This window comes from Wickerhamomyces anomalus, assembly GCF_001661255.1.
Source record: "Wickerhamomyces anomalus NRRL Y-366-8 unplaced genomic scaffold WICANscaffold_8, whole genome shotgun sequence".
Lineage (NCBI taxonomy): Eukaryota > Fungi > Ascomycota > Saccharomycetes > Phaffomycetales > Wickerhamomycetaceae > Hansenula > Hansenula anomala.
In genome coordinates, this window is record NW_017567117.1 from 143,979 (window position 1) to 170,210 (window position 26,232).

The following is a 26,232-nucleotide window of genomic DNA, read 5'->3' on the forward strand; positions in this document are numbered from 1 at the left end:
AAGCAAGCTAGCGAGCTCTTCAAATTGATAGTAACTGCAGCTAAACTGGCTGAAGGTGTACTCATGAATCGTATTGATGTTTATATCGTCAAATTGGCCATGTCTGATAAAAAGTTGATATATAACACTGATCAAGACGTTTATGCTCGAGCTGTGTGAATTGCAGTAACAACATAAAGATATGTTCAATAGATCAATTCGCCAGATATGATAGATTTGTGGTGGTCATGTGCCTTTTAGTAGTTAATGCCCATAATACACCAAAGAAGCTTGCTTTCATCACTAGAGCTTCAAGAACATAATCAACAGCTATATAGGCGAGCTATAACCGTATTAACACATCCAACTCATATAATAAAAGTTTTTTCATAATTCAATTGGGATTTTCCATGGACTCAACAAATGTATGGCTCTCTAATTAATACTGCTGTATGTATATTCCGATCAATGTAGCTAGTATGTTGTTACAAGCTCCTAGACGTATAAGCTATTAAATGAAAGATGACAGGGCTTTTCACATTCCTCAAGTTGCAAAACAGTATCAAAACACACAGATCCTTGATCGGGCTAATCAAAAGGCTAAGTACTTTTTTTTTTTTTTTTTTTTTTTTTCTAACAGACAACGTTCTTATATTTCTAATCTTTTCTAACTATACAATTACTTCCATTAAGTTCAATTTCCAAATTCACATTTCTCATTAATAATTAAAACAACCACTAGATTTCTAGTAATTGGTTTCTTAAAATAATAGGTTTCCAAAAAGACTCTAAGCGTCAAATCATCAATCAACTTAGTGACGGTTAGGTAGATATTCAATATAGCCCAGGAAGCTTTCGAACTGAGTAACCTTGCAGAGAATATAGTCTTTCTGATTTTCAAGCAACTTGTTCCCAACTATCTTTGTTCCCTTACATTGCTTGTACTAGATAATCTGGGCTTAGTTTCTAGGGGCACTTGACTAAGTACAAGAATAAGCTTAACTTGACGTTAATGATTAGTACTCCAATAGAAACCCGAGGCGGAAGCAGTATGATGATGTAGTTTTACTTCCAATAAACAAGAAGCTCTAGATAATAGAATTAAGAATATGAGGATAGATACTGCCCTTAATGCCTAAGAGCTCTTCAACGTTGGGGTAATTGGTCGAAATGCCTTTCAATAGCATTGCTTTAGCAAATATCCATGTTCTTCAGCAATACTGGTTTTCTCTTTCATTTAACCGGACGTTAACATCCGTCCTTAAAAATCCAATCTTGTACTTGTTAATCTCATGTTGGTAGTAGGCGAATAGCAGCTTACTACTGTAATTAAAGAAGTAAATAATAGATTAGTAAAGGAAAAAGGTTTCAGAGTTGCTTATAACTTGATATTTGGCTTTGTAGGATGATCATGATTGACCAGACATCGACAATACCACGGTCTTTGTTAGATTATTCGCGTCTGGCAAACCAGATGGTAAGAGTCATGATTTAAACTACAGTTGAAGTTTTTTGAGCATACAAGAAGGCTATGAATTGTGTGAAGTTGAAAAGTCGACTGTAGTAGTAGCAAAGAACTAGTGCTGAGTTTATAATAATCAATTGAGTTAAAATCAGACATATTGTTTTTACTTATCCATTTCCACAATGCTTAAGCTCACCAATACTGTTACATTCAAAGATCATCTATTGTTACAATTCTCTACCTATACAACCCAAAAGCTTACAATATATACCGATGTTCAAGAATTAAAGAACATCTTTCTGATCATTGAGTATCAATGCCTAATTCCAAGCGGCGCAACCTGACTATAGTAACTGTCTGTGTTAACTTGGACGCTGTCCTATAGCAGCTTGCCTGATTAAAGGATCAGGAAGCTTATATTGACTAGCTATCTAATAGTATTCATATGGACAATAGCTCATATCTTCGATTAAATCAATGTCATTAATGTTCTATGAACCAGCACGTCGTTGTCGACGAAAAACTCAGCTCAATGATCAATATCGCAATACACAATTCCGGAATGATTAAGCCCCAGGTACAATCTAACGTACCAAATGTTGATACTTCGATTATCTCTACCAAAGCAGTGCTGTGTTTGTCATTTGAGTGACCTTCACTGGCTTTCGAAACATAAGGTGTGCTTATGTGCACATTGCTGGATGAAAAGGAAGTTGATACCTCAATTTGTGGATTCGGGATTCCAAATTGGTTTAGCTAAAGCGCATATGTGAAGTTTGGAGGATGTGTTGATGATCTTCTTTCCTGGTGTGTGCATGTGGTTTCAAAATGTTGTTTGGCGATCAGGAAAGACGCACCAATGTTGTGTGCACTCAAAATGGAAGTTCGTAAAAGACAAGTATTTCGAACCCATATGGCTTTAGAAGTGAAGGTCAAACATTGTATCAACTACACAGTGGGCTACACTGTTACTACAATATCAGTTTGATTGGGTTGACATAACAAAAAAATTGAACATGATAAGGTTTTTCGTTATCAGTTACTGGTTGATGCCTTATGACTTCAGAGTTGAAAAAAGTTGTGTGTACCTTTAAATTACCATCCCGGTTAAATTGTTTCCATCAAGTTTTCGAAATATGCAAGTGAAGCTTTTGAGGCGGCGAACTACAACAGCCTTGAATCCTTATGCATCTGAGGCTAGCGACCTCGTAGGCTCAGCAACATGTGACCAAGCCCCAGCCTGTGTGTAGATCAGAGGTCTCTGCCACCCTAGGGGGCTGATAGTCTGAGCCTCGAGGGGGGCTGGGACCTGAGCCCTAGCCTCCAGGTCCACTAGGTGACGATTGGCGGTATTCACGTACCTATGGTAACAGAGTGTGTAGGCTGTTAGGCTAATCGATTAGAGTTTGTACATGCATACAGCCCTCTAGCTAAGGTTTTGACTGTGCATACAAGATAGACCCAAAAATTGACTTTCCCAAGCCTCATGGATTTTCACTTGCAGTTCTCCTAAAGTACAGAATCTACCAGCTAAATGTAATTGCAACGAAATGTATGAACCAGAGCCCAAAAATCAAAAATTAAAAAAAAAAGAATCAATGTTACGTAGTTTGACTGGATTTGATACTCTACTAAAAAATAATCCATCAATTATATAAATAATCAATCATATCCATCAATCGACAACAGAGCATTTGGTTCCTTGATCATCATCACATTACAAACAAAGAAACATAAACACAATCATCTTCAACAACACGGTGCTTACATTACTCATAGCATTCATATACACAACAAGTTATTTTGTCAAAGAAGAAAAAATCTCAAGTACTTTCAAGTATCAAGGATTTTAGTTATAAGCAAGTGATTCAAGCAAAGTTCAACAACAACAACTACTTGAACTCATACTATTTCTATTCAACACATTTCAAATTGTTACAAATATCATCTTTCATCATTTTGTTGACAATTTTGTCTTTGAAGGTACGAGAACTCAATTATAAATTACAAAAGATTGAGGATACTAGTATCATTACAACAACAATATTATATTCAAGGATAGTATAACAACAATTAAAGTTTCAATATATTTATGCAAGACTCTCGGAAAATGGCCTCAGTTGAAGATTATCCTTATGATCAATCAATGTTCAAATTTTCAAATCCTCCAACTGCTTCAGGTACAATTGGTGACTTGAATGGGTTTGGATTCCCAACCAATCAAATTGAATACTTCAACCTTGGACAACCACCAATGAATTTGGAACCAATGATTAATCATTCATATGATTTAGCTTCAAGTACCATGGATCCATTAAGTAATGTCTCTCCATCAATTGAACAACATCAACAACAACCACCACTTCAACAACCAGTCTTCCTTTCAAATGCCAATCTTTTGGATTTAAACCAAACTCAGCAAATAATACAACCTCAATTATCACATCCATTAAGTTCTACTGATGATTCATCTTCAAGTTTAACACCTTTTGATCAATCTGTTAGTTCATCAACAGCACAATTCTCCAATAGCGGGTTTATATCTGAAGATTCAGTGTTTCCACCAGTTGATGCTTTCATTCCATCAAGTATAGATACCCAACATCAACAACAACAACATCAATTTCATTTACAAAAACAAAACCAAGTACAAGGAGTTAAACAAGAACATTTCCAAAGATCAAGATATCTTAGTGAACCAAACATTATGACTTCAACTTCGAATGATTCACCATTTTCTTTATCACCACAATCAATTACATTTGGTTCAAATCCTCCAACAAGTGCCACTACAATCACTACAACAACTACACTTTATGATTCAAATGTCAAACCATTATATCAAAGATATAGAGTCATTAGAGGTATAAGTTCGGGTGGATCAGCAACAAAACCTCCAAGAATCATGACTACAGCTAATCATCATTATGTTCCAGTTAATTTAGAACTCTTGGATGCTAATTTACAAGAGTGCTGTTTACCAACTTGGAATGAAGAGGAAAAAGCTGATAAAAGAAGAATAATAAGGATTGAACGTTATCAAGTTGGTTCCAAAATCATTGCCAAATTTTCTATTGTTGGTTCAGCAAAGGAGAATCCAACTCCATTGGAAAGTCAACCTGGTGTTGATGTTGTTGAAGTTTCATGTCTTGAATGTTTTACAAAGCAAAGTGAAGATACAGATAATGAAGAAGAATCTGGTAATAGTACACCAATGAATAATTATAGTTATGGTTCAACAAATACTAATGGTGTTGAAGAAACTAAAAGAAGTTTTTATATTACCAGTGTTGAAGTGATCAAGATTGTTGAATTGTTGATTGGTACAGAAGTTCAAGATCCAGCAGAACGTCGTCGTGAAAGAGGACGTATTAGATCCAATTTAGTTCCATTTTGGTCCAAAAGACCAATTAGTTCAAGAATGTCTAATAATGAAATGAGATCAAATTCATCATCACCAAAAAGTGAATCAAATAATTCATTTAATCAAATTTCAAACATATCACCAGATTATTCAGATTTTAGAATTGAATTGGCTACAAGAATTATGGCTTATGATGTTAGAAAACCAAGAGGATTTGATAAAGAAGTTCGTATCTTGAAGTGGGAGAAATTAATCCCAGCTTTAAGAAGAGCTTTACAAAGTTATTATGCTGAGATTCCTGATGGTCAAGATGATTTTTAAGTCACGGGTAAAGATAGCTGGAATTTTTTTAAACTTGGGTATACTTTTTCTAATTTCTTTTCAATTTGATTCACTGGTGTGGTTTTTGTTTTACTAATTGGGTTTTGATCAACAATTTTGGAGTTTTAACTAATTTGATTATATGATGGTTTTTTAACTTGACGTTATATTAATGTTTGATGTTGTGTGTTTTTTTTTATAAAGTTGGTGTTTTTTGTCTTTCCTTTAATATACTTATGATATGATTGATTGAAGTTTTGTTTGTGAGCTGTGTGTTTTTTCCTTTCTGCTGTTGTTTAGATATTTGATTTCCTTATTCATTCATACATACAATTGATTTGTGTATACAATAAAATAATTTTGAAGTACTAATACCTTAACTGTAGAGCAACTATATAGAGACAAAGCTAGTACAAAAGATTACACAGCTATTTAATACCATTACTATAGCACTAAGTTTGATTGCAAGACATGTACATTAACTATATTATATACTGTTTGTAGAGGCTCAATTGTAGAGTTTAATTTCTACATTCGAAGCGGGTATTGTTCTTGTTTTGGTACCGTTAATCAAAAATGGGTTTTGATGGCTTTTTAAATAGTAAACCGAGACAATTGAAGCAAACAAAAGAGGAAATAATAGTAGTACAAATACTATTAAAGTATACACTTTTTGTTGATCTCGTTTGATCAATTTGTTAGATTCACTTGGAAAAGAAACATACTGGTTCTGTTGTCCATAGTTGCTATGCCGATTAACAGCGAGTATTAATTGACATGGATAGACTATACGGGACGTTGGCAATCATGATACCCAAACCTGGTGGATGGTGGAAATATTCTGTTTATATAGAGCACGGCATTAATTAATCCACGTATGTGTAATCTTAATCTATGGTGATGGAACCTTCATCACATTCAGTTGCTACCTCAATTCCCCAGTCAAGTTATGTCTGGCTGCTATAAAGTGATGGGTACCCTTTTGGTACGGTACATACCTGTTGATTTTTGAACGCTCAAGAGTCAAGACTCAAAGCCCCAAAGGAGTAGTCGCCGTAGTGCTGTACATGGTGTAGAAGCTCTAATTTTTTGATACTAGGGCTGCACTCAGTGTTAAAAGCATATAGACGGTTTAGTCCTTTGGTGTATTTGACGTGAACGTCCTGTAATAATTTTTAGTTGACCGTTGGGAAACAGGCGATAGTTACATAGACTTCAATTGACATGGCTTTTCAATTATGAGCTGATGATTGTAGTATCAGTGAGCTGTAACTGCCTTCTTCTGGCACATCTTGTTACAAGCTATGCTTCCGCGAAACTACGTATCAATTTTTTTAGTGTGCTGGCGATCTAAAATAGTATCGTACATATCAAGGAAAGCACCATCCATGAAATCACCAACGAAGGAGAAGCTCTTGAGTGTTCACTCGCAGTGCTGGTGATGTTTTGATTTGTGGAGGATCGTGATATTCTGATGGGGGAAAAGCTTATTACGTTGATTTGTACTAGCAACTGAAGAGCCAAAGGTGTGTACCTCAAGTGCAAAGATTAAAGAATTTGACCAACTCAACAACAGTTCAAATCAAATGGTCGTCTATTAATCGCGCCTGAGACCGTGGGCTTCACTCAATTCTGACAAGGTAATCGAAATGCTTAGCCATCTTCATTGGCTGGTGATACATCTTCTCATCTTTGGTTGTTGTTGATCTTCAAGAGCGCATGGACCTTGCAATTAACTACATAGAAGATACACTAGTGAAAAAGGTACCACGGTTCATCAAGTTCCAAGGTCGAACTGAACGCGTTCATGTCGATTTCGCTAGTTTAGCGTCTTTAACAGGAATTTGTTGTTGGTTGATCTTGCAGGATTTTTTTTCTTTTTGGTGTATGCAGTATGCAAAATGGTACATTGGTGAAGAGAATTACAGATCAAACGTTCAAACTTATAAAGAATCAAACTGTTTTTGGTTGAGAATTTGAAATCTTTGCAACTCATGAGATTTCTTCAAGATTTAAGATTCAAGATGTTTAACGGTTGAATTTGGAGTGAAGTCAACGTTCTGTAAATTTTCCAATCTGATGAAATGCTGCAAAGTTTCTTAAAAGATTCAGGTCTTGAATCTGGTGTTTGGATATGAAATTATATGGATCTGCTCTAGCGTTCTAGGAATCAGAATTCAGGAACCAGAAGTTACGGTATTTGAAAAAAACAAATAACAACCAAAGATCTAGTGGTACTCAAGACTAGTCAAGACTCAGCGTTAAAATCTGTATGAATTTGAAAGTTCACTGATTGCCAGTACCCAAATTACTCATATATCTTCAATATTACCAGGCACTGTTGTAAAACAGTCACGTAGAATAAATTATATACCACTCGAATTACGCTTGAGAAGTCCAAAGATCTGATCACTTAATTAAGAAGACGTAAAGACCCGTGAGTAACCGCTAGCTTTTGGGTCAAATATATTACTTTAACGTCATTACATTGGACCGGCTTTAATGATGAACAACTTTAATAAACTTTACGGTACTTTACCTAGGCAATATTGAACAATCCGAAAGGCAACAACTTAAACTACATGGCTGAATTAAATGAACTATACCAATCCCATTCCAAAGGCAAAGTGACAACCAGCTATTTGAAACATTCAACGGTCTACTGTCAACCTGTTTAATTCCAAAGGAATTACATACAATAGCATAAACTCTAAACCTTTATGAGAAATTAACAGTTGGAAAGCTAGAAAACCAACGGTTTTCCTTTTTTTTTTCAACAGTTTGATCAACAGCCTACACAAAATATTTAGGACGTACACAAAGCTTCAAGTAATTAAAGTTTCCAAGATAAACAAATTCGAGAAAAAAACTTTATTATGACTGAGAGTGTACCAAATATGGCTTCAAGTAGGTTATTCGAGGTCCGAGATGATATAAATCTGTGTCTGACTGAGCATTCTGTATACAACTGTGCCCAACGTTTAAGAGTTTTTCCGATATTCTGAACGTCTTGAATCTTTATGTATGATCTAGGGAATTCAAATCTAAGTGCTTGATTTGTTGGTACTTGGGATTGGAAAGCTTGGTTTATTCGATCGTGAATATTTGCACATCGCAGACTTTAGGTATTGAATGTGCTGTTGAATGCTTCGGAGGATAAGTTCGGAATCAATCGTAGGAATTAGTTGTACATGTTGTAAAATTTGCAGTGGAAGTTGTTTTGTAGTGCAGGTGTACATGCATTTCCAAGATCAACTAATTTAATTCTTCAAAGTGAACCAGTCTAAATGAAAACAAAAGATATCATAGACGACAAGCAATACCGTTGCTGAGATGGCTCTTCAACCTATAGCTTCTAGCTCTACCAACTGGTTGTTCGTGAATAGACTTCAAGATGTGTTTGAGATTGGTAGTTGAAAACCTCAAGATATCTGCTGTCTAGGAATTCATCATAGACATGGAAGTATGTATCGGTAGGTTGATCTGTGAATTCTGAGAAAGCTGTATCAAGAACGTTCAAGACCTCGATTCTCGATACAACTACTTGCAAAGACGTGATATAACAACGTACACACCTTCTTTCGACGAAAGAATTGAACTGTGGATATGTGAAATGGTTTTGAAATATCTTCTCTCGGACTGTTTTTCAACGTCTTTGTGTACCTTTTCAGGTACAAAGTTCGAATTACCACTTCTCGATCGAAAGTTGTGTACAACTTGTCGCTTCTACCTAAGCGAAGAAAATATCCACCAGCTGCCCATCATTACCATTTGCAACATCTTGATCAAGGGTGTCGTTATTCCTTGGTCTCAGCTTTCCATTAATTTCCAGCAGCTATACAACCATGGTCTTAGACACGTTTAATGACGCTCAATGCTCATTAGTTGCATCCTTCTTTTGTTCATCGTTCTTGAGCTCTCTAGGCTCAGCTTCAACCCTTCAAGCACCTTTTCGGGCCAAAGAGGTAAACCCGTGGCAGGCAGAGATTTGCCCTGCAGCAACGGCAGAAGAGGCCTGCATCCAGGAACGCACAGTTGAAGGGACTCAGCCTAGCCGACGCCCACAGCGCCAACCTAGAGTCTAGGCTGAGTCTGCACCGTACAAATTTGAAATCCCAGGGGGCTTCCAATTTTTATACCCTGTGCCTGAGCGAAGAAAAGTGAAAGCCCATCAAAATCAAAAGAAAAAAAAATTGTTCGAAGAATCAAAATCAAAACAAAACTGAAATCAATACAAAAAACCGTTGAAAACACCAAACTAAGAAGTCAATAGATTACGCGTTAATTCCAGTCAGGCTCACATTCATTTGTCAAAACAACCCCCTTGAATTCCAACACTGATTACCGGGGTCCCATTGATTTCTCTTAGCGCTCTTGCTGTTTCAACTTGATTGCCTTTCAAAAGAAAAAAAAATACTTTAACTATCATCTTCTTTCCTTCAATCAATTGCCCACCATAAACTCATCTGATCATTATACTTCGGCAATGGCCAACTCTACCCAAATCAGAGGTACAACAACTTCTGGTGTCACCACTTCATTGATTTCAAATGGTGCCATCTTTGGTGTATTTTTGGCGGCTTTTGTTCTTTTAAGATTGAGATTTTTGAGAATTTATCAACCAAAATCTTCATTCAATTTAATCAATGATGAGAAAAAACCTGAACCTTTACCAAGTGGTATTTGGGAATGGATCTTCCCATTGTTGAAAAAATCAGATAATTTCATCATTAGACAAGCTGGTTTAGATGGTTATTTTTATTTGAGATATTTGTTTTTAGTTTTCGGTATTTGCCTTGCTGGATTATGTTTATTTTTCCCAATTTTATTGCCAATTAATGCTACAGGTGGTAAAGGTAGTACTGGTCTTGATCAATTGTCTTTTTCAAATGTTAAGTATCCTGGAAGATTCTATGCTCACGCGTTTCTGAGTTGGATTTTCTATTTTGGTGTCTTGTATGTCATTTATAGAGAATTGGTTTTCTATACTTCAATTAGACAAGCAGTATTGGCATCTCCAAGATATGCTAGAAAATTATCTTCAAAAGTTGTTTTATTTCAAACAGTTCCTGAACAATATCTAAGTGAAGAGGAATTTACAAAGTTATTTGAAGATGTTAAAAAAGTTTGGATTGCACGTTCTCCAAAAGAATTACGTTCAAAAGTTGAAGAACGTGAAAAATTGGCTAATAAGTTGGAAGCTGCAGAAAATACCATTTTAAGAAATGCTATGAGTCGTAAATTAAAAGCTGAAAAGAAAGGTGAAACATTATCAAATCCTGATGAAATGGAAACTTATGTTCCAAAGAACAAAAGACCAACTCATAGATTAAAACCAATCTTTGGTAAAAAAGTTGATACAATTGATCACATCAAAGAAGAATTACCAAAATTAAATCAAGAAGTTATGGATTTACAATCATCTCATAAAGATTTCAAACCATTCAATTCCGTTTTCGTTGAATTTGGTTCTCAATATTCTGCACAAATGGCTTTCCAATCAGTCACTCATCATACTGCCCTTCACATGTCACCTCGTTATATTGGTCTTGAACCAAGTAACATTGTTTGGATGAATATGAGATTGTTTTGGTGGGAAAGATTAGTTAGAAGATTTGGTGCGTTAGCTGCTATTGTGGCTTTAATTATCTTTTGGTCTGTTCCTGTTGCATTTGTTGGTATGATTTCAAACATCAATTACATTATTGAAAAACTTCCATGGTTAGGATTTTTGCATCGTTTACCAAAAGACTTATTTGGTATTTTGACATCTTTAGCTCCTACAGTTGCATTGGCTTTATTGATGATGTTATTGCCAATGTTTATTAGATTCATGGCTAAAGTTGCAGGTGCTCCATCAGTTCAACATGTTGAATATTTCACTCAGCAAGCTTTTTTCGCATTCCAAGTTATTCAAGTGTTTTTAGTCACCACTATCTCCTCATCAGCTGCATCAACAGCTACACAAGTTGCAGAAGATCCTACAAAAGCTATGTATTTATTATCTGAAAATTTACCAAAAGCTTCAAACTTCTATATTTCTTATATTATTTTACAAGGTCTTTCAGTTTCATCAGGTGCCTTATTACAAGTTGTTACATTAGTTTTATTTTATGTTTTGGGTGCAGCTTTTGATAAAACCCCAAGAAAGAAATGGACAAGATTTACAAACTTGGGAACTATGGCTTGGGGTACAGTTTTCCCAATTTTCACTAATTTGGCAGTTATTACATTCACTTATGCAGTTATCTCTCCTTTGATTCTTTTATTTGCCACTGTTGGGTTCTTTTTGGTTTATGTTGCTAATTTATACAATTTAACTTATGCATTCGCTGAAGCACCAGATGCTAGAGGTATGTTTTACCCAAGAGCTTTGTTCCAAACCTTAGTTGGTGTTTATTTAGGTGAAATTTGTTTGTTGGGTTTATTTGTTGTTGCAAAAGCTTGGGGTCCTTTGGTTTTAATGGCCATTGCATTAGGTGTCACTGTTTTTGTCCATACTAATTTGAATTCTGCTTTTGATCATTTGATGACTGTTGTTCCTGTTGATACTATGAAACCATTAGATGGTAAATCTGATACACCATCGTTCAACTCTGGAGCTATCAATCAAGTTTCTGTTAAAAGATTTTCCAAGGATTCATATCCAGAACAATCTTCAATGATGGATAGATCAAGTTTTAGAGGTGTTCAATATGAAATGGGTGATTTGAGTAGATTCTCATTGGAGAAAAACCGTTATGGTTCAAATATTCCATTATTAGCCGATGGTGATACAACACTGATCCCACCAGCACCTTTATGGAAAAGATTTTTCCAACCTCACATCTACTTATCTTATAAAGTTGTCAAGACAAGAGTTCCAGATATTTATAATTATGCTGATCCAACTGAAAACCAAGACCCAGAATATATTGAACATGCATATGATTATCCAGATGTTTCTAAAAAAATGCCATATTTATGGATCCCAAGAGATCCAATGGGATTATCAACTAAAGAGATTGACAATTTCAAAGGTATTATTGAAATTAGTGATGAAAATGCTCTTTTCAACGAAAAGGGTAAAGTTGTTTGGACTGGTGCTCCTCCTTCATATGAAGAAAGTGAAGGTATCTTGAACGATGATGAGAAAGATGTCAAGAAATATACTTCTTGATTAAATGCAATTGTTTTTGTTCCCTTTATTTTTTTATTGTTCTTGTTGATTCGTTCATTTGATCGGTATTGTTTTTTGTTGTTGAATTCCTTCTTTGTTTCATTCATCCATCCGTTGCATGTACAGCATATGTACCAGCACTGTCATTTTGGTTTAGTTTGTTTGATGTAATTTTATAGAATAATAATATTTTTCATTAATTATCCTCGGTCGTAAAGTATCTATGTGTCTGTGTCCCTTACCACCCATCTTTTTTCATCAAAAGGCTCAAAATTTACAAGGTGAAAAATCTAGAGAAAGTGGGTACAGAGAAATATATAAACCAATTGGATTCTCTTCCAGACCTTTTTCATTTTCCAAAATGAGCTTTCTCAAACAGTTGTCTGTGAAAAGAATGTCTGCTATAGCAAGATTGGGTCAAACCCAACGTCATTTATCAACAACAGTCGCTTACAACACCGTCACCGAAGGTTCCAAATATTCTTCAGATTTTAAAGGTTATTTGAAATTACCAAATGGTGAATTAGGTTCTTACTTCCATGATATCCCATTAAGTCTAAACAAAGAGGCCAAAACTGTTAATGTTGTGATTGAAATTCCAAGATGGACAAATGCAAAATTTGAAATCAGTAAGAAAAACAAATTAAATCCAATAACTCAAGATATCAAGTATGGTGAAGTTCGTTTTGTTAACAACTTATTCCCCTTTAAAGGTTATATGCATAATTATGGTGCAATTCCTCAGACTTGGGATGATCCAACTGTTACCGATAAGGAAACTGGTTTCAAAGGTGATGATGACCCAATAGATGTTTGTGAAATCGGCCAACGAGTTGCAAAATTAGGGGACGTGTTCGAAGCTAAAGTCTTGGGTGGATTAGCTTTGATTGATGGTGGTGAGCTGGATTGGAAAATCATTGTCATTGACACTCGTGATCCATTAGCTAATGAATTGAATGACATTACAGATGTTGATGCTAGATTTCCAGGGTTATTGGAAAGCACAAGAAGATGGTTCAAAGACTATAAAATACCAGATGGGAAACCAGAAAATGAATTTGGCTTTGAGGGTAGATTTTTAAATGCTGAGAAGGCCATTGATGTTATTGCACATTCAAATGGTGCTTGGAAAAAATTAGTTGAAGGTGGTTTAGATTATCCAAAGTTACCTCACATTGAAAATACAACTTTGAACGGGTCACCAGGATTCATACAAGTAAATGAAGAAGAGTTTTTGACTCTTGGTCCAAAAGCAGATACTGAGATTCCAGCATCTGTTGATAGAGTTTATTATGTTTGAAATTGAATCTTTATGCTTGTACATATATTCCGGAAAAAACAATCATATAATTTAATGAATAATGATCAAAAATCAAACAGTTCCGTCTGTACTTGTAGGTAAGTTATTTTTTTTACATGGTAATGAAAGTTTCTTCAAGTTTATATTTCCGAGGGTTAGACCTCGGATTTCCAAATCTGAAAGAAAAAAAAAGCTGAACAAGATCGAGAAATGTAAACACATCGAACGAAGACTTTACTACTTGATCTTAATTGTAAAGCCAAAAGGGGATAATTCCAGTCCCAATTGTGATCGAAATTACAATAACTGATGACAGTGGAAAACTTTGGAGCTAGCCTCGGAGGTGAAGTTGCAACTTCAGGCGCCAGTGATAATTGGTGAGTGTTTGATCCTTTTCTTTGCTTCAAAACAACATTATACTAACCCTCATAATAGGTCATTTGAACTGGCATTGAGCCTACTACAGATTCCACACGATGACAAAAGACTCAAGTCATTAAATGAATTCCTTTTAAAGAATCAAGAATTGTTGTCAACTCCATTGGTGTTTCAAAAAACCTCAAATGATGCCTTACCATCAAAAGAAAAACTCAAGACATACGGAGAAGGTGTAACTGAAGCTCATTTGAAGTATGCAGAAGAGATCTCTAAATTGCTAAACATAAGTCAAAAGGATGCCTTTAGAATCATTGTTGATACGTTGAAACGCGTACCAGAATCCAACGAATCACAGAAAACCAAAACCTACTCCAATGATGAATTTGAAAGACAATCCAAACATAAACTTTACAAACTATATATCAGCAGCATAATGAGAGAAAGACGTACAGTAATAAGGCTAATCAGAACATTAGTTAGTGGTGAATCCATTCCTTTCATAGAAAAGAAGTTTTCAGAGAAAATCTTTCAAGACGGTGAATTCATTTCCAATGCAATCACTTCCTTGCAAACCTTTGTTGATTTAATCAACAATAATGAGTCAGATTTCGCTGATATCATTTCATCTGAAATTTCATTGACAATAGTTGAGATGCTAAAGTTGCTTATATCGTTGTTGATTGTTGTTTCCACCACAGCCAATAATGTTGTCAAATGGTTCAATTTTTTGAAATCTAACAAGTTTTTCACAGATTTGAAAGACCTTATCCCAGAAGAATTTTATGAAGAGATAGAAGCTTTAAGATCCATCACAACTTTGTTATTTCTAGGTTTCAACACTAACGATGATTCTTTTGATCCAATTTCTCCTTACTTATCAGATACAAATTCAATCAAGTCCATAAACAGCGTATTATCAAAGTCATCAGAAGATCCATTGACTCTCTATGCTTGGACTATAATATTGTATACCCTTGATGATGCCAAAACAAGTGTTTTGTTTGGTGAAACCTTTGCTCAAGTTCATGGTTATTTTGCCGTCAAGGCTGCAGAACTTGATGTCTTCAAAAGAATCGAGCATTTTCATCAAGCCTTACATTATGACAATCTATACTCAGCCATAATCTCATCTTTTTTGATTGCTGCTGTTCCATTCATACAACTTAGTGACAAGATATCGTATACATACTTGCAAATTTTCAAAGATACACCAAATACATTTGTTGAGAAATTTTTCACCAATGAGGACACACAAAGGTTACTGTTCTTAGCAAAAGCCAAATTCCCAGAAGTAATTATTCCATATTTGAGAATTTTGAGCATAAACGGTGCCTTTGCCCATGATGAATTATCAAAATTATCTTCTTATATGCATACAATATCATCACAAAACTTGGATTATGATAATGATACTGAATCAGACACCATTATTTTGAAAAATGGTCTTTATGTGAATCCCCCATATGAACAAAATAAAGATGTGTTGTTGTATTTACCAGAATCAACCAGAGGTAAATTGGTTCCAACTGCAGATCCAAAGACTGAAGCTGCTATTTTCCAATACAATTATAATGGTTGGGCCTTGATAGGGAGGATCATGCAAAATGTTTCAGGGTTTGAAGAGGATGAAGAGGTTCTCGTTACAATTCTCGAATTGCTATCAAATACATTGGGTTCCGTGGACTATGAAACAAGTGTTGATATTTTGGAAAGTTTGTCCTCTTTTGTTGATAATGGAGACATCCTAGAGATCATTTTGAAGCTTTTCGAGCAATCACTTCATCAGAGAAACATCAGAGTGCTTACACCAGTAGCTGATTTTTTGATTTCTTTGGTTGGAAATTTTCCACAAATTGTTTGGTCTCATTTGGTCCGTTCAGATCTATTAGAACATGGTGGTAGAGGTGGTTTGATTGCAACTATCTTGGGAAGTGTGGAAACTGTAAGCGGTGACTATAAATTCACCATATCTTTGTTGAAATTATTGAACGAGTTGGTATTGAATTGTATCTCAGCCCCAGAAGATTGGACTACTCAAAAGAATGAAGTTATTCCAAAGTTTACTAGTCACGCTGTTCAAGTTTTTGAAAGCTTCATATATTGGAATTATAAGAATAGCTATCAAAAGTTTCAAATTGGAACCTTGATTATTGACACATTCTCAAAAATATTATATTCAGTTTATGGTATTGATCCAGAGTCAGAAATCAACAAAAAGGTTACCAAGTCACTAGCAGCTTCAGCCAGTAAGGTTATCAAATCTTTTACAAATTCATTCCCAGATGTTAGAACAATAAAACCAATTATTGCAGCCGTTGAATTACTAGATCAGACACCTGCCGTATTTGATACTTCTGGAAGAGTTGGATTTTGGTTTGATCAATGGTCTAGAGCCTCTTTGGAGTTTTCAAAACTAGTTGTCTCAATAAGATCAGTCATTGGAAGCCCACCATCTACTTTAGAAATCTCATTATTCACCAAAGCCCCACTTCTCATCAATGCGTACACCAAACATACCGTTTTACGTGGTGATATTTTACAATTGTTGACCCAGCTAGTCAGTGCTAAGTGGCCAACTGATTCACCTTCACTACTTTCTCATTTGGGGGATCACCATACAGGTGTGTTGTTAGCCTCTGTTTCAGCTGATTTACAGCACAAGTTTGATGATTTTAAAGTCAAAAAATATTTATACGACTTCTTTTCTGCTGTCGTTGAAGGTAATCAAAAAGGTTTATCAATGATTTTTTTAAATGGTCGTGATATTCGTGATACCACCAAGAAACAAAGCTCTATATTGGATATCTTGAAAAATAATGTTGGACGCTTAGATTATTATCCAGAATCACTAAGTATTCATCTTGTTGAAGCTATAGCTCATGCTTTTAACTCTTGGTCATCAAAGAAGGAAGAAAATGATGTGGAATTTATACAGACGTTGGTGAAGAAACTAAGTGACTTTAAAACTGGCTCAAGTGATCTGAAGAATGATGATGATATTATTCAAGAAGCTTATAGATACAAATTAAATTCGAGAATTGCTGAAATTTGTGCTCTTTTCATCTTTACATCAAAAGATGAAAAAGCCTCAAAACCTATTGTTGATCTATTAAGTGACGGGAAAGTTGTTGAGTTGATTAAACCATTGTATCAACCATTCGGATATCGTGCTTCATTACACGAGAACCTGAATAACAATTTTGAAAGCAAATGGCCATCTTACAAGTTACAACAGTTCATACGTTCACCATTAGCCAATTCAACGAGATATGGTGAGAATGCTGTTTATGATTTAAGATTGCTAGATGATATACTTGGAAATAACCCATATTGGACTGGAAATAATCTTACAAAAGGTTATAGAAGTGAAGTTATTTCAGCAAGTTTGAACATTCAATATGTTTCATCTCAAATAAGTGCTGCTAAATCCTGGGGTGCTTTGTTGACTGCTTACGTTAAAAAATTCAAAATTTCATCAACTTTTGTTGAGATTATCAAGAAACTTTTACAAGCTAATATTGATGAAGGGGTCAAAGTTAACCTTTTTGAAGAAATTTACCGCGTTCGTGTGGAGTTGTCATTCTTTTTCTTATATTCAATAACTAAAGATAGGGAGTTGAAAGAGAATGAAATTGTTGAAATTATGAGATTGGCTTTACAGCTCGCCACTTCAGCAGATGTTGATTTTTTGGGCAGTGTATTGTCAAGTAAAGCTGATATTTACAGACCATTATTGAGAATTGTTTCGAATTTGCTCTCTGCCTCCAAAAAAAACACAAAAGTTATTGAAATTTTGTCCACAGATCTTTTGGAGTTTTTTGAATTTGTCATTGCAAAAGGTACATCGGTGATTTTGGGCTCCATTCAATCTGACATAAGCTCTCCCGATATTGGTGGAAGAGTGGAAGACTTGTATTTAATCATTTCATTATTCAAAGGACTGGTTGCGACAAATCCACCAACTAGTTTCACAACAAAAATGTCCACATTGTTGGTTGATTTTGGTACATTGAAGGCTATTTTGAACGTTTATTCAAGCTCTCATTTATTGAAAGTCAATAATGAACCTTTGTTTGCTGACTTGACATTATCATTTATGCTTGAGTTGGTGTCTGTTGACTCTATTGCTGAACAATTAATATCTAGTGGGTTGTTTTCAACTTTAATCCAATCGCCAATTTCATTAATAATTCAAGAAGGTAATATATCTGTTCAGTCGTCACCAAGATATCATAATATCTGGAGTAATGGTTTATTGGCCATTATACTAACTCTATTGAGCAAGTTTGGAGCTAGATTACTTCCGGAAATTTGTGTTTTTGTCAATTATTTTATAAAACAGATTTCATCAACAATACAAAGCTGGTCACAAGACTCACTAGCCATCACTATTCCAGCACTACAAGAAACAGAACAAATCATTATACTACAAAGGGCACTAAAGGTTCTATATTATGAATTTGGATTGAATATACAAAATATGCAGCAACAAACAGCAGAGATTATACCAGAATTGGATTCAAAGAAGGGCAGAAAAGCTTTATCAGATGCTTTTACTCATTTATTAGCCCATCCAAAATTCTTGACATCTAGAATAATACCAACTACATTTGAGGAACAAAGGATGTTTGAAGGAGAAGATAAAATAAGAACCCCATTGGTTGAACAATTGGCTTCTCAAATTGGAGAATTGAAGCAGTCACTTACTGATTAAAAAAAACATATGGAATAATTTGTATATTAAAGAAGTAAATATCATTTCTTCCCAAACAACAACGCTCTAAAGTCATCATTAGAGCGGCCTGTAATTTTTTTCTCTTCTCCATTTCCACTAGAGTCGGGGCTTGTTTTTGCCTTGACAATGTTGGATTTTGAAAATGCTTGTTTTCTTCTAAGAGATGAAGGAACCATTGGTAAAGTAGATTTTGCAGAGCTTTCCTTGATGTTGCCATTCCTCAAATCCTTAACAGAACCTACTTGAAAAGTATAGTCACCAATCGTTTTACCATCTAATCTCAACGAAGCTTTACCAGCATCACTTGCGTCTTTAAACTCAACAATGGCACCATTATGCTCAGGTTCAAGAAGGACATTTTCCACATGCCCAGCTTCAGAACAAATATCCTTGATTCGGGAGGAATTGATAGTGTCTGGGACATTCAATAAAGCAATCACATTATCAGCCGATTGGTAGTCTTTGAAAGCATTATTCTCCTTTCTTTGGACCCTCTCAGACTTTTTTTGGGAAATAGAAACTTCAATTACACGTCCTTCCAAAGTTACCAAATTCAACTCAAGTGCAGCCTGTGCTTCTTCCGACGTACTAAACGTAACAAATCCATACCCATCATGTTTCTTACCTTGTTGTTCATTTATTTTACTCAATGGAAGATTTACTCTTTCAACAGTACCATACTTTAGAAAAAGCTGCTTAACTTTTTCTGATGTAACCTTAAAAAAATCTAATTTTCGAACATAAACTTCTCTTTTCTCTTCAACTGCTCCAGTTCGTGAGGTCTTGGATTCAGGGTCTGATATCTTAACAACTATCTCATAACCTTCTAGATCTTTCTTGTTTAATTCTTCAACAGATTTAATGGCATCTTTTGACTCAAGAAATTCAACATAACAAAAACGACGCTGTGTGTTAAACTTCAAAGATGGAAGTCGAACACTTGCAACTTGTCCAATAGTGGAGAACAATGATTTGATTGATTCAGAAGTATATGATGGTGGATAGTTTGTAACCCAGACTGTAGTTTGGAAAGCTTTCTGGACCCTAATTTGAGAGCCATGAAATCTTTTATGATCTTTTGTTAAAGCCCTCAGAACGGATTGCTCATCAGCAAATTCAACTTTCGCATGTAATTGATTATCTGTTTCCACAAGGTGATGACTTTTGACTTCACCACAATCTTTGAAAAACTTGATAATTTGTTGTTCAGTTGTGTCCAAGGGAAGACCTTTGATTGAAACTGTTAAATGTTCACGATCTCTATGAATTTCTGTCTTTCTTTTTTTATGGTCATCTGTCACATTTTCCTCCAAGTCTTCTTCTGCTTTGCGCTTTTCAGGTTCTTCGACTTTAATCACATCTTCAACTACTTCAGAACTCTGATCCTCAAGAGCCTGTTGTCTTAGGGCGCTTATGTCCGATGATTTTTTGTCAATTCTAGCCTGAAGTTGTCTGTAAGATTTAATTGTACCGTAAACTTGTTCATATATCAAAGCTTCTTCAAAAATACGCTCTGGCCAATCAAGGGTTTCAGATCTTGTTACTGCAGCATATAAAACTTTTGAAGCAGTTTCATAGGTGCCATGCTTCTTCTCGAAATTATGGCTAATCAACCAGTTTTCAGCTTCTGAACCAAATTTATCTGTGATCCTCCTGAGATAATTCCTGGCAGCCTCTATTTGATCCAATGACTCTTGAATCAAAACACACAACCTTTCAACGGAGTGGTAAACATCTTTGCAACCATCAACAGCTCGGTCAAAAAAAACATCCAAGTCAACCAAAAGTGATTGCGTGATACCATCATCACCTTTCTTTATAAAGTTGTATTCACATATTAGAACAGAAGAGGCCAAAACTTTCCACTCATCATACTCAATTGATTCCATTAAATGAAGTGCGTCAACCCTAACCATTATTTCATAATACTGATCGATAGACTCCTTTAGCTCGGGAAGATTTGAAACGTTTTTGAAGAACTCAGCATATGGGAAACAAGAGCTTGGAAAATGCTTTATGAACCTTTTAGTAGTTGTATGTATAATGTCATCAGAGACTTGAAAGTCGTATAATATATGAGTGTATCTGAGCCAAACAGATATGAATAAAGCGTCTTGAGATTCACCAATTGCTCGTTCAAATACAGCATTCACTTGCTCTATCTTTCTGTGTTTCTTTGGTTTGGAAGCAAGAAAGTTCATGTAATCGATCCAATATTGATGAGGCTCAGAATATGATGTTTTTTTTAGTTCCCAAGATTCTATGTCCCACTGGAGTTTCTGAGTTTGAGAGTGAATCTGAGTTGCCTGTTTCATTTCTTGTTGATAATGATCATTAGCATATTTTGTTATAAAGGAGGAGTAACTTGAAAAAGTCTCATCTAAATTCTTGTGAGGAATTCTTAGTATTTCTAAAAAGTGATTTTTCATGATATTAAATCCCATCAAGTTGAGGTCCTGATAAAAGTTATAAAATTTATTCCAAACAAGGTGGCTGTTTTGAAAATCATACTTGGTGTTTTGAAGAGCCTCATCAAATATAAGGTTCACCATGTCCAATGTATAAAGTTGGTTTCCGTTCTCATCCTTTGTTGGCGTTGTATATGCCTGTGTAATAAATTGAAGATACATTGAGTAAAACCAGCTTGTTTTGTTATCATCAACATTCAACTCAAAAAATCGTTTTAAAGAGTCCCATTTCTCAAAATCATCTTCGAGATCCATCAAGTCGTTAAACCATTCCATCAGATCAGTAGAGGTTAAAGCGAATAGCAGTTGATATTGTTCTCTAGCTCTCTGTAATTCCGTGGACATGTCATCTTTCACTGATCGTAATAGTTGTATTAGTTCAATGTGTTTCTCCTTATTGAATTGTCGTGGTCCGCATTCACCAGCTAATAACTCGATCTTCTCAAAAACCTTCACCTGATCGACATCGGAAGCAGAAGCCATTGCTTAATCAATCACTGAGATTAGAATCTCCAAAAGCTTTGATTGTAGTTGTTTTGATGAAGTTCTGTCATTTCCAAAAAGTGTTGCAAGCGAGTGCGCCAACCAGATGAGTTTTTTTTTTATTTTTATTTTTCATCTGACAATTTTTTTTAACGTAGAAAGCTCAAAGATCAGGCATTAAGATCAGGGTTAAAAGCAATAGAAGAACTGATAGAATGGATAGTAAAGGCTACTTGGAATCCTTTGGATGGAGAAATGGTGAAGCTTTGAAAAAAGGTGGTATCAAAAAGCCTATATTGGTGAAGCACAAGAAGGATAAGAAAGGTATAGGGCATCAACCTAACGGTTCCGCAGATGCATGGTGGGAAAGATTGTTTGATGGTCAGTTGAAAGGACTAGACGTTAATCAGGATAGCGCAAATGGTATCAGCTTCAAGCAAGAGAAAGAAGTCATTGCAACAGGTATAAGACAACAAGATTCACCATTATACAAAATGTTTGTACGAGGCGAGACACTACAGGGAACCACAGGAAAAGTCATTTTAACAAAATCAACCATCAAAGAAGATGGAACAAATTCGATAGTGGATACAATTAAGACCTCTTTTAATGATAGTAGCAAAAAGACCAGCACCCCAGAAACAATACCGAGTGACTCCACAATAGAGAAAACCAAAAAGGACAAGAGAAGTAAAAAAGATAAGAAATCCAAGAAGGAAGCAAGTGAAAAGAAAGAAAAGAAGGAGAAAAAATCAAAGGATAAAAAGGAGAAGAAAATGAAGTCAGTAGCATCATCAGAAGAGCCAAGGTCTGAGTCTAAGAAGTCAAAAAAAGATAAATCTGGGAAAGATTCGAAGAAAACTTCTAAAAAGAGAAAACTAGATGAGGATATCACAAAGTCCTCCAATTTGAAAAAAGTCAAAGCTTAGAAACTACAAGAATAAGATTATATAGAGTAATGCATTAATTTATAATTAGGAAACTCTTTTGTAAACGTCTGTCATTATATGCCGTGTCAGACCCTAGTCGCGAAATTTCCGCGAACTCGTTTAACGGCCACAAAAACAATAACACAAAAATGAAAACACAAAAACAGGTTCAACAACTATAAATTAGGCATTCAAGCTCCGAAACTTCTCTTTGAAGAGTATGAGCAATCAGCTGGAGAAGGACAAAGATGAAACCATTGTACACGAAGTTACAGAAGATCGAAGCTCAAGGCCAAACAACCTGCTTGTGTTGCAATATCTAGGGTATGGGCTTTTATGTCTATTTTTCCTCAAGTACTTATTATTTGTGCTATTGGTTACTTTTTCCACATTAGGTACGCTGCTTATATTCATACTTTGTGGTGCTTACTTTATAAAGATACCCAAGAGCTCCGACTCCTCCATCAGGCTGAGGTTCCCTAAATTATTGTTCACAAAAGCTGAAGTGTGGAATGAAGAAGTAAAGGATATGAGATTAAATCAAGCTTCCATGTCTTCAAATTTGAGCAGTACCTTTAGCAAGAGTATAGATGAAATATCCAACTTCATTTTAAGAGATTTTGTTGAAAGTTGGTTCAAAAGCATCTCCAGTGATCCATCATTCCCTAACCAAGTCAGAGTTCAACTAAAACTTGCAATTGCAGAATTAGAATCAAGATTGTATCTAGTGGATGCCCCAAACTTTTTAGTGATAGAGATATTACCACTGATAACTGAACATTTCAACAATTTTGTGTCAGCAGAAGAAATAGTTATGGGTGAACAGAGGAACATGAGCAGATCAAGTGATTTAGAATTTAAGATAACTCAAGAGTATGGAATTCTTCATCCAGCAGTATCACAAAAGGAAATCAACAAGGAGCTGGAAATTAAAAATTATTCAAGATCCAAGATGTCACAAGTGGTGTGTTGCCTTCTATCACATACTGAACAATCTTCATCTGTTGTTTCTATTTTAGTCAGGGAAATAATTACAAATTCAGTATTGTCACCCGTCATTCAATTATTATCTGATCCTGATTTCTGGAGTCAAACAATTGTCAAACTAGCATCAGCAACTTTGAAGGATAGAGATCAAGTGAGAGAACTAAGAAGTGCCATTGATAAACAATACAATAACCCAAACAAACCGTTGATACCTACAATTACAAAGAATCCATTACTGGACCACAGGATTAGCCCAAATATGAGACAGCCTGAATTTGAAAAATATCTGAAAGCTATTGATAAATCTGACTCATTAAATATTCTGAAACAGTTGAAATATTATCTTGCAGTTCAGATCAGCAGAACCAATAAAATTCAATCAAATTCAGAAAAGTTTCTAAAGTATTGCAAAAGATTGCATCTTGCTAGAAATCTGGTTGACAAACGTCTTGAATCACTGGGATCCAACATAACAGATGATAGGAGAAACTCAACAATATTTGCCAATGATCTTGATGGGTTCATTACCAGCTTGTCGTTATCTCAGCTTTTGAGCAACCCATCATCGTTATCTTTCTTTATGGAATTTATGGAACAGCGCTCGAGAACTGTGTTGTTACAATATTGGCTAACAGTGAATGGCATCAAAGACCCATTAGAAGATCCTAAAGATCCTGATTACGAGGAAGAATTATCATCATCTGTGGATATGAATGGTGCTGAAGATGTGAAACAGATATTTCATCGATACTTCAATGAAAAGTTATTGAGAATAAAAAAGGAAACATATCAAGAGGTTCAAAAATTTGTTGATGGTTCTGCTAGAAATCTTGCCCAATATGTCCAGGTTAGAAAGTTGATACTTATGCTACAAGAGGAGATTTTTCATAGAATGGAGGATCGTGATCTTCCGGATTTCAAAAACTCTGAATTGTTTTTAAAACTCTTGTCAAGTGAATCTTTTGAAGAGTCTCTTGTGAATGAAGTGGACTTGGCTCATGAACCAAGCTACGAGGATTTTGAAAATGAAGATGATGAATTACCTTCAACTTCTAATGAACATTCCTTGGAAGATTTAGAGAATGCTTTGAGTGATATTATGTCGAAGAATGAAATTGAAAAACAAAAGAAGCCTCCTTTACAAAAATCAGATTCTTCGGACTCTTCCAAAAGATTTAGTATGACTGAAGGTTTAAAAAATGAGATCTTTGGAAGCTCTGACAAAGGATTTCTGACCGAAAAACCTCTATTTGGTGAAAGTGAAGATGACGATGAAATTGAAGACGATGATTCTACTCTTTCCGACTCAAAACTTGATGTTGATCCTGAATTCTTTAGTATTTCTCATGATTTTTTGAACTTGAAAGAAGAAATTGATAAATTAGAGAAGGAACTTGAAAAGTTGAGTAAACAAAGCCAAATGTTGGACCCACTGATATTGAAAGCAGAATTGACCAATAATACAAATGAGTTGAGGATTTTGAAGAAATCCAAGGCAAGTTATGAACGAGAAATTGAGGCAAAAGGGCTACAGAAGCAACAGTTGATTGTTCAAGATAATGACAATAGTTTATTTGGTAAAACTAAAGTTTCCATCCAATCATGGGTCAAGGGAAGATCACATGGAAAAGATTATATCCTTTACGTTATTGAAGTTCAAAAATCATCAGAGGGTAAAAGTGGAGTTGGTTGGATCATTGGTAGAAGATTTAGTCAGTTTTACAAGTTGAATGAATTGTTGAGGAAAAAGTACCCACAAGTTAATGTTTTAGCTTTCCCCAAAAAGAAGATCATCTTGAAATTTCAACAAAAGGCATTGATTGATCAAAGAAGATACCAATTAGAGCATTATTTGAAGAAATTGCTAGAAATTGAAGAAGTTTGTTCTGATAAAGAGTTTCGAAAATTCTTAACTTCACAAGATTATAAAGTTTCAAGTACATCAGAGACTCCTACACCAAGATCAAGAATCGAAGATACAGCCAATAAGATCTATAATGGACTTTCAAGCTCAATTGATATGTTAAATAATAGTAGAGTACCAAGTACTGATAGTCTTGATGGCCTATCCAAGGATAGAACAGAAGAAAATTTAGAATTTTCACAAAATGTTGAGAAAGTTGAAGATATGCAAAAGGAATTGGAAAATTTTGATTCTCCTATTGGAGGAATCAGACCTGAATTACAAAAATCATTTATTAAACCTGTTACTGACTTGGTTATTGCACTATTTTCATTGAATAGACCAAATAGTTGGTTGAGAGGTCGTGCCATAATTGTTGTTTTACAACAGATTTTTGGAAGTACAATTGAAAAACATATCAAAGATCTGATTAATGGATTGACAAATGAGGATAAAATTTTGGAAAGCGTCAACATGTTGAGGGATATTATTTGGCCCAATGGTCAATTCATGGAATCTGGAATCCCAAGAACCAATAAAGAGAAGAATAAAAGTAAACAAGAAGCTAGAGTATTACTTGAAACTCTAATGATTGATACGTGCTCCAAGATTGTTGGTCAACCAAGTGCTAAATCTGCTAGTAATAAAATCTTTTCAATGACTCAAAATGAAACATTGAATAGAAATCTAGTTTATGAGATTATTGATAAGATATTGGTTGCTGTATTTCCTGAAGCAACGTCAAAGTAATGAATATACGA

The 26,232-nt window shown here is 35.0% G+C and overlaps 7 protein-coding genes across 7 annotated transcripts; 6 read left to right on the forward strand and 1 right to left on the reverse strand.

Annotated features, from left to right (window-relative positions):
- The first annotated feature begins 3,091 nt into the window (after positions 1–3,091).
- WICANDRAFT_98083 (uncharacterized protein) lies at positions 3,092–5,582 on the forward strand. Its single transcript, XM_019186626.1, has one exon. The coding sequence runs from the start codon at positions 3,555–3,557 to the stop codon at positions 5,127–5,129; it is 1,575 nt and encodes a 524-aa protein (XP_019035994.1). The 5' UTR covers positions 3,092–3,554; the 3' UTR covers positions 5,130–5,582.
- A 4,033-nt stretch (positions 5,583–9,615) lies between these two features.
- On the forward strand, positions 9,616–12,288 carry RSN1 (Rsn1p; the record flags this gene model as incomplete). The annotated part of the gene is made up of 1 exon (XM_019182497.1): positions 9,616–12,288. The coding sequence occupies one exon, from the start codon at positions 9,616–9,618 to the stop codon at positions 12,286–12,288; it is 2,673 nt and encodes an 890-aa protein (XP_019035995.1).
- Positions 12,289–12,682: 394 nt separating this feature from the next.
- Positions 12,683–13,588, forward strand: PPA2 (inorganic diphosphatase PPA2; the record flags this gene model as incomplete). The annotated part of the gene is made up of 1 exon (XM_019186020.1): positions 12,683–13,588. One exon carries the CDS (start codon positions 12,683–12,685, stop codon positions 13,586–13,588), a length of 906 nt encoding a protein of 301 aa, XP_019035996.1.
- Positions 13,589–13,897: 309 nt separating this feature from the next.
- On the forward strand, positions 13,898–18,680 carry NUP188 (Nup188p; the record flags this gene model as incomplete). The annotated part of the gene is made up of 2 exons (XM_019183962.1): positions 13,898–13,965; positions 14,024–18,680. 2 exons carry the CDS (start codon positions 13,898–13,900, stop codon positions 18,678–18,680), a joined length of 4,725 nt encoding a protein of 1,574 aa, XP_019035997.1.
- Positions 18,681–18,721: 41 nt separating this feature from the next.
- On the reverse strand, positions 18,722–21,652 carry PRP24 (U6 snRNP complex subunit PRP24; the record flags this gene model as incomplete). Its single annotated transcript, XM_019185274.1, has 1 exon — positions 18,722–21,652. The coding sequence occupies one exon, from the start codon at positions 21,650–21,652 to the stop codon at positions 18,722–18,724; it is 2,931 nt and encodes a 976-aa protein (XP_019035998.1).
- A 188-nt stretch (positions 21,653–21,840) lies between these two features.
- TMA23 (Tma23p) lies at positions 21,841–22,581 on the forward strand (the record flags this gene model as incomplete). The annotated part of the gene is made up of 1 exon (XM_019186627.1): positions 21,841–22,581. Exon 1 carries the CDS (start codon positions 21,868–21,870, stop codon positions 22,579–22,581), a length of 714 nt encoding a protein of 237 aa, XP_019035999.1. The 5' UTR covers positions 21,841–21,867.
- A 220-nt stretch (positions 22,582–22,801) lies between these two features.
- MDM1 (Mdm1p) lies at positions 22,802–26,221 on the forward strand (the record flags this gene model as incomplete). Its single annotated transcript, XM_019183963.1, has 1 exon — positions 22,802–26,221. The coding sequence occupies one exon, from the start codon at positions 22,802–22,804 to the stop codon at positions 26,219–26,221; it is 3,420 nt and encodes a 1,139-aa protein (XP_019036000.1).
- Positions 26,222–26,232: the final 11 nt, after the last annotated feature.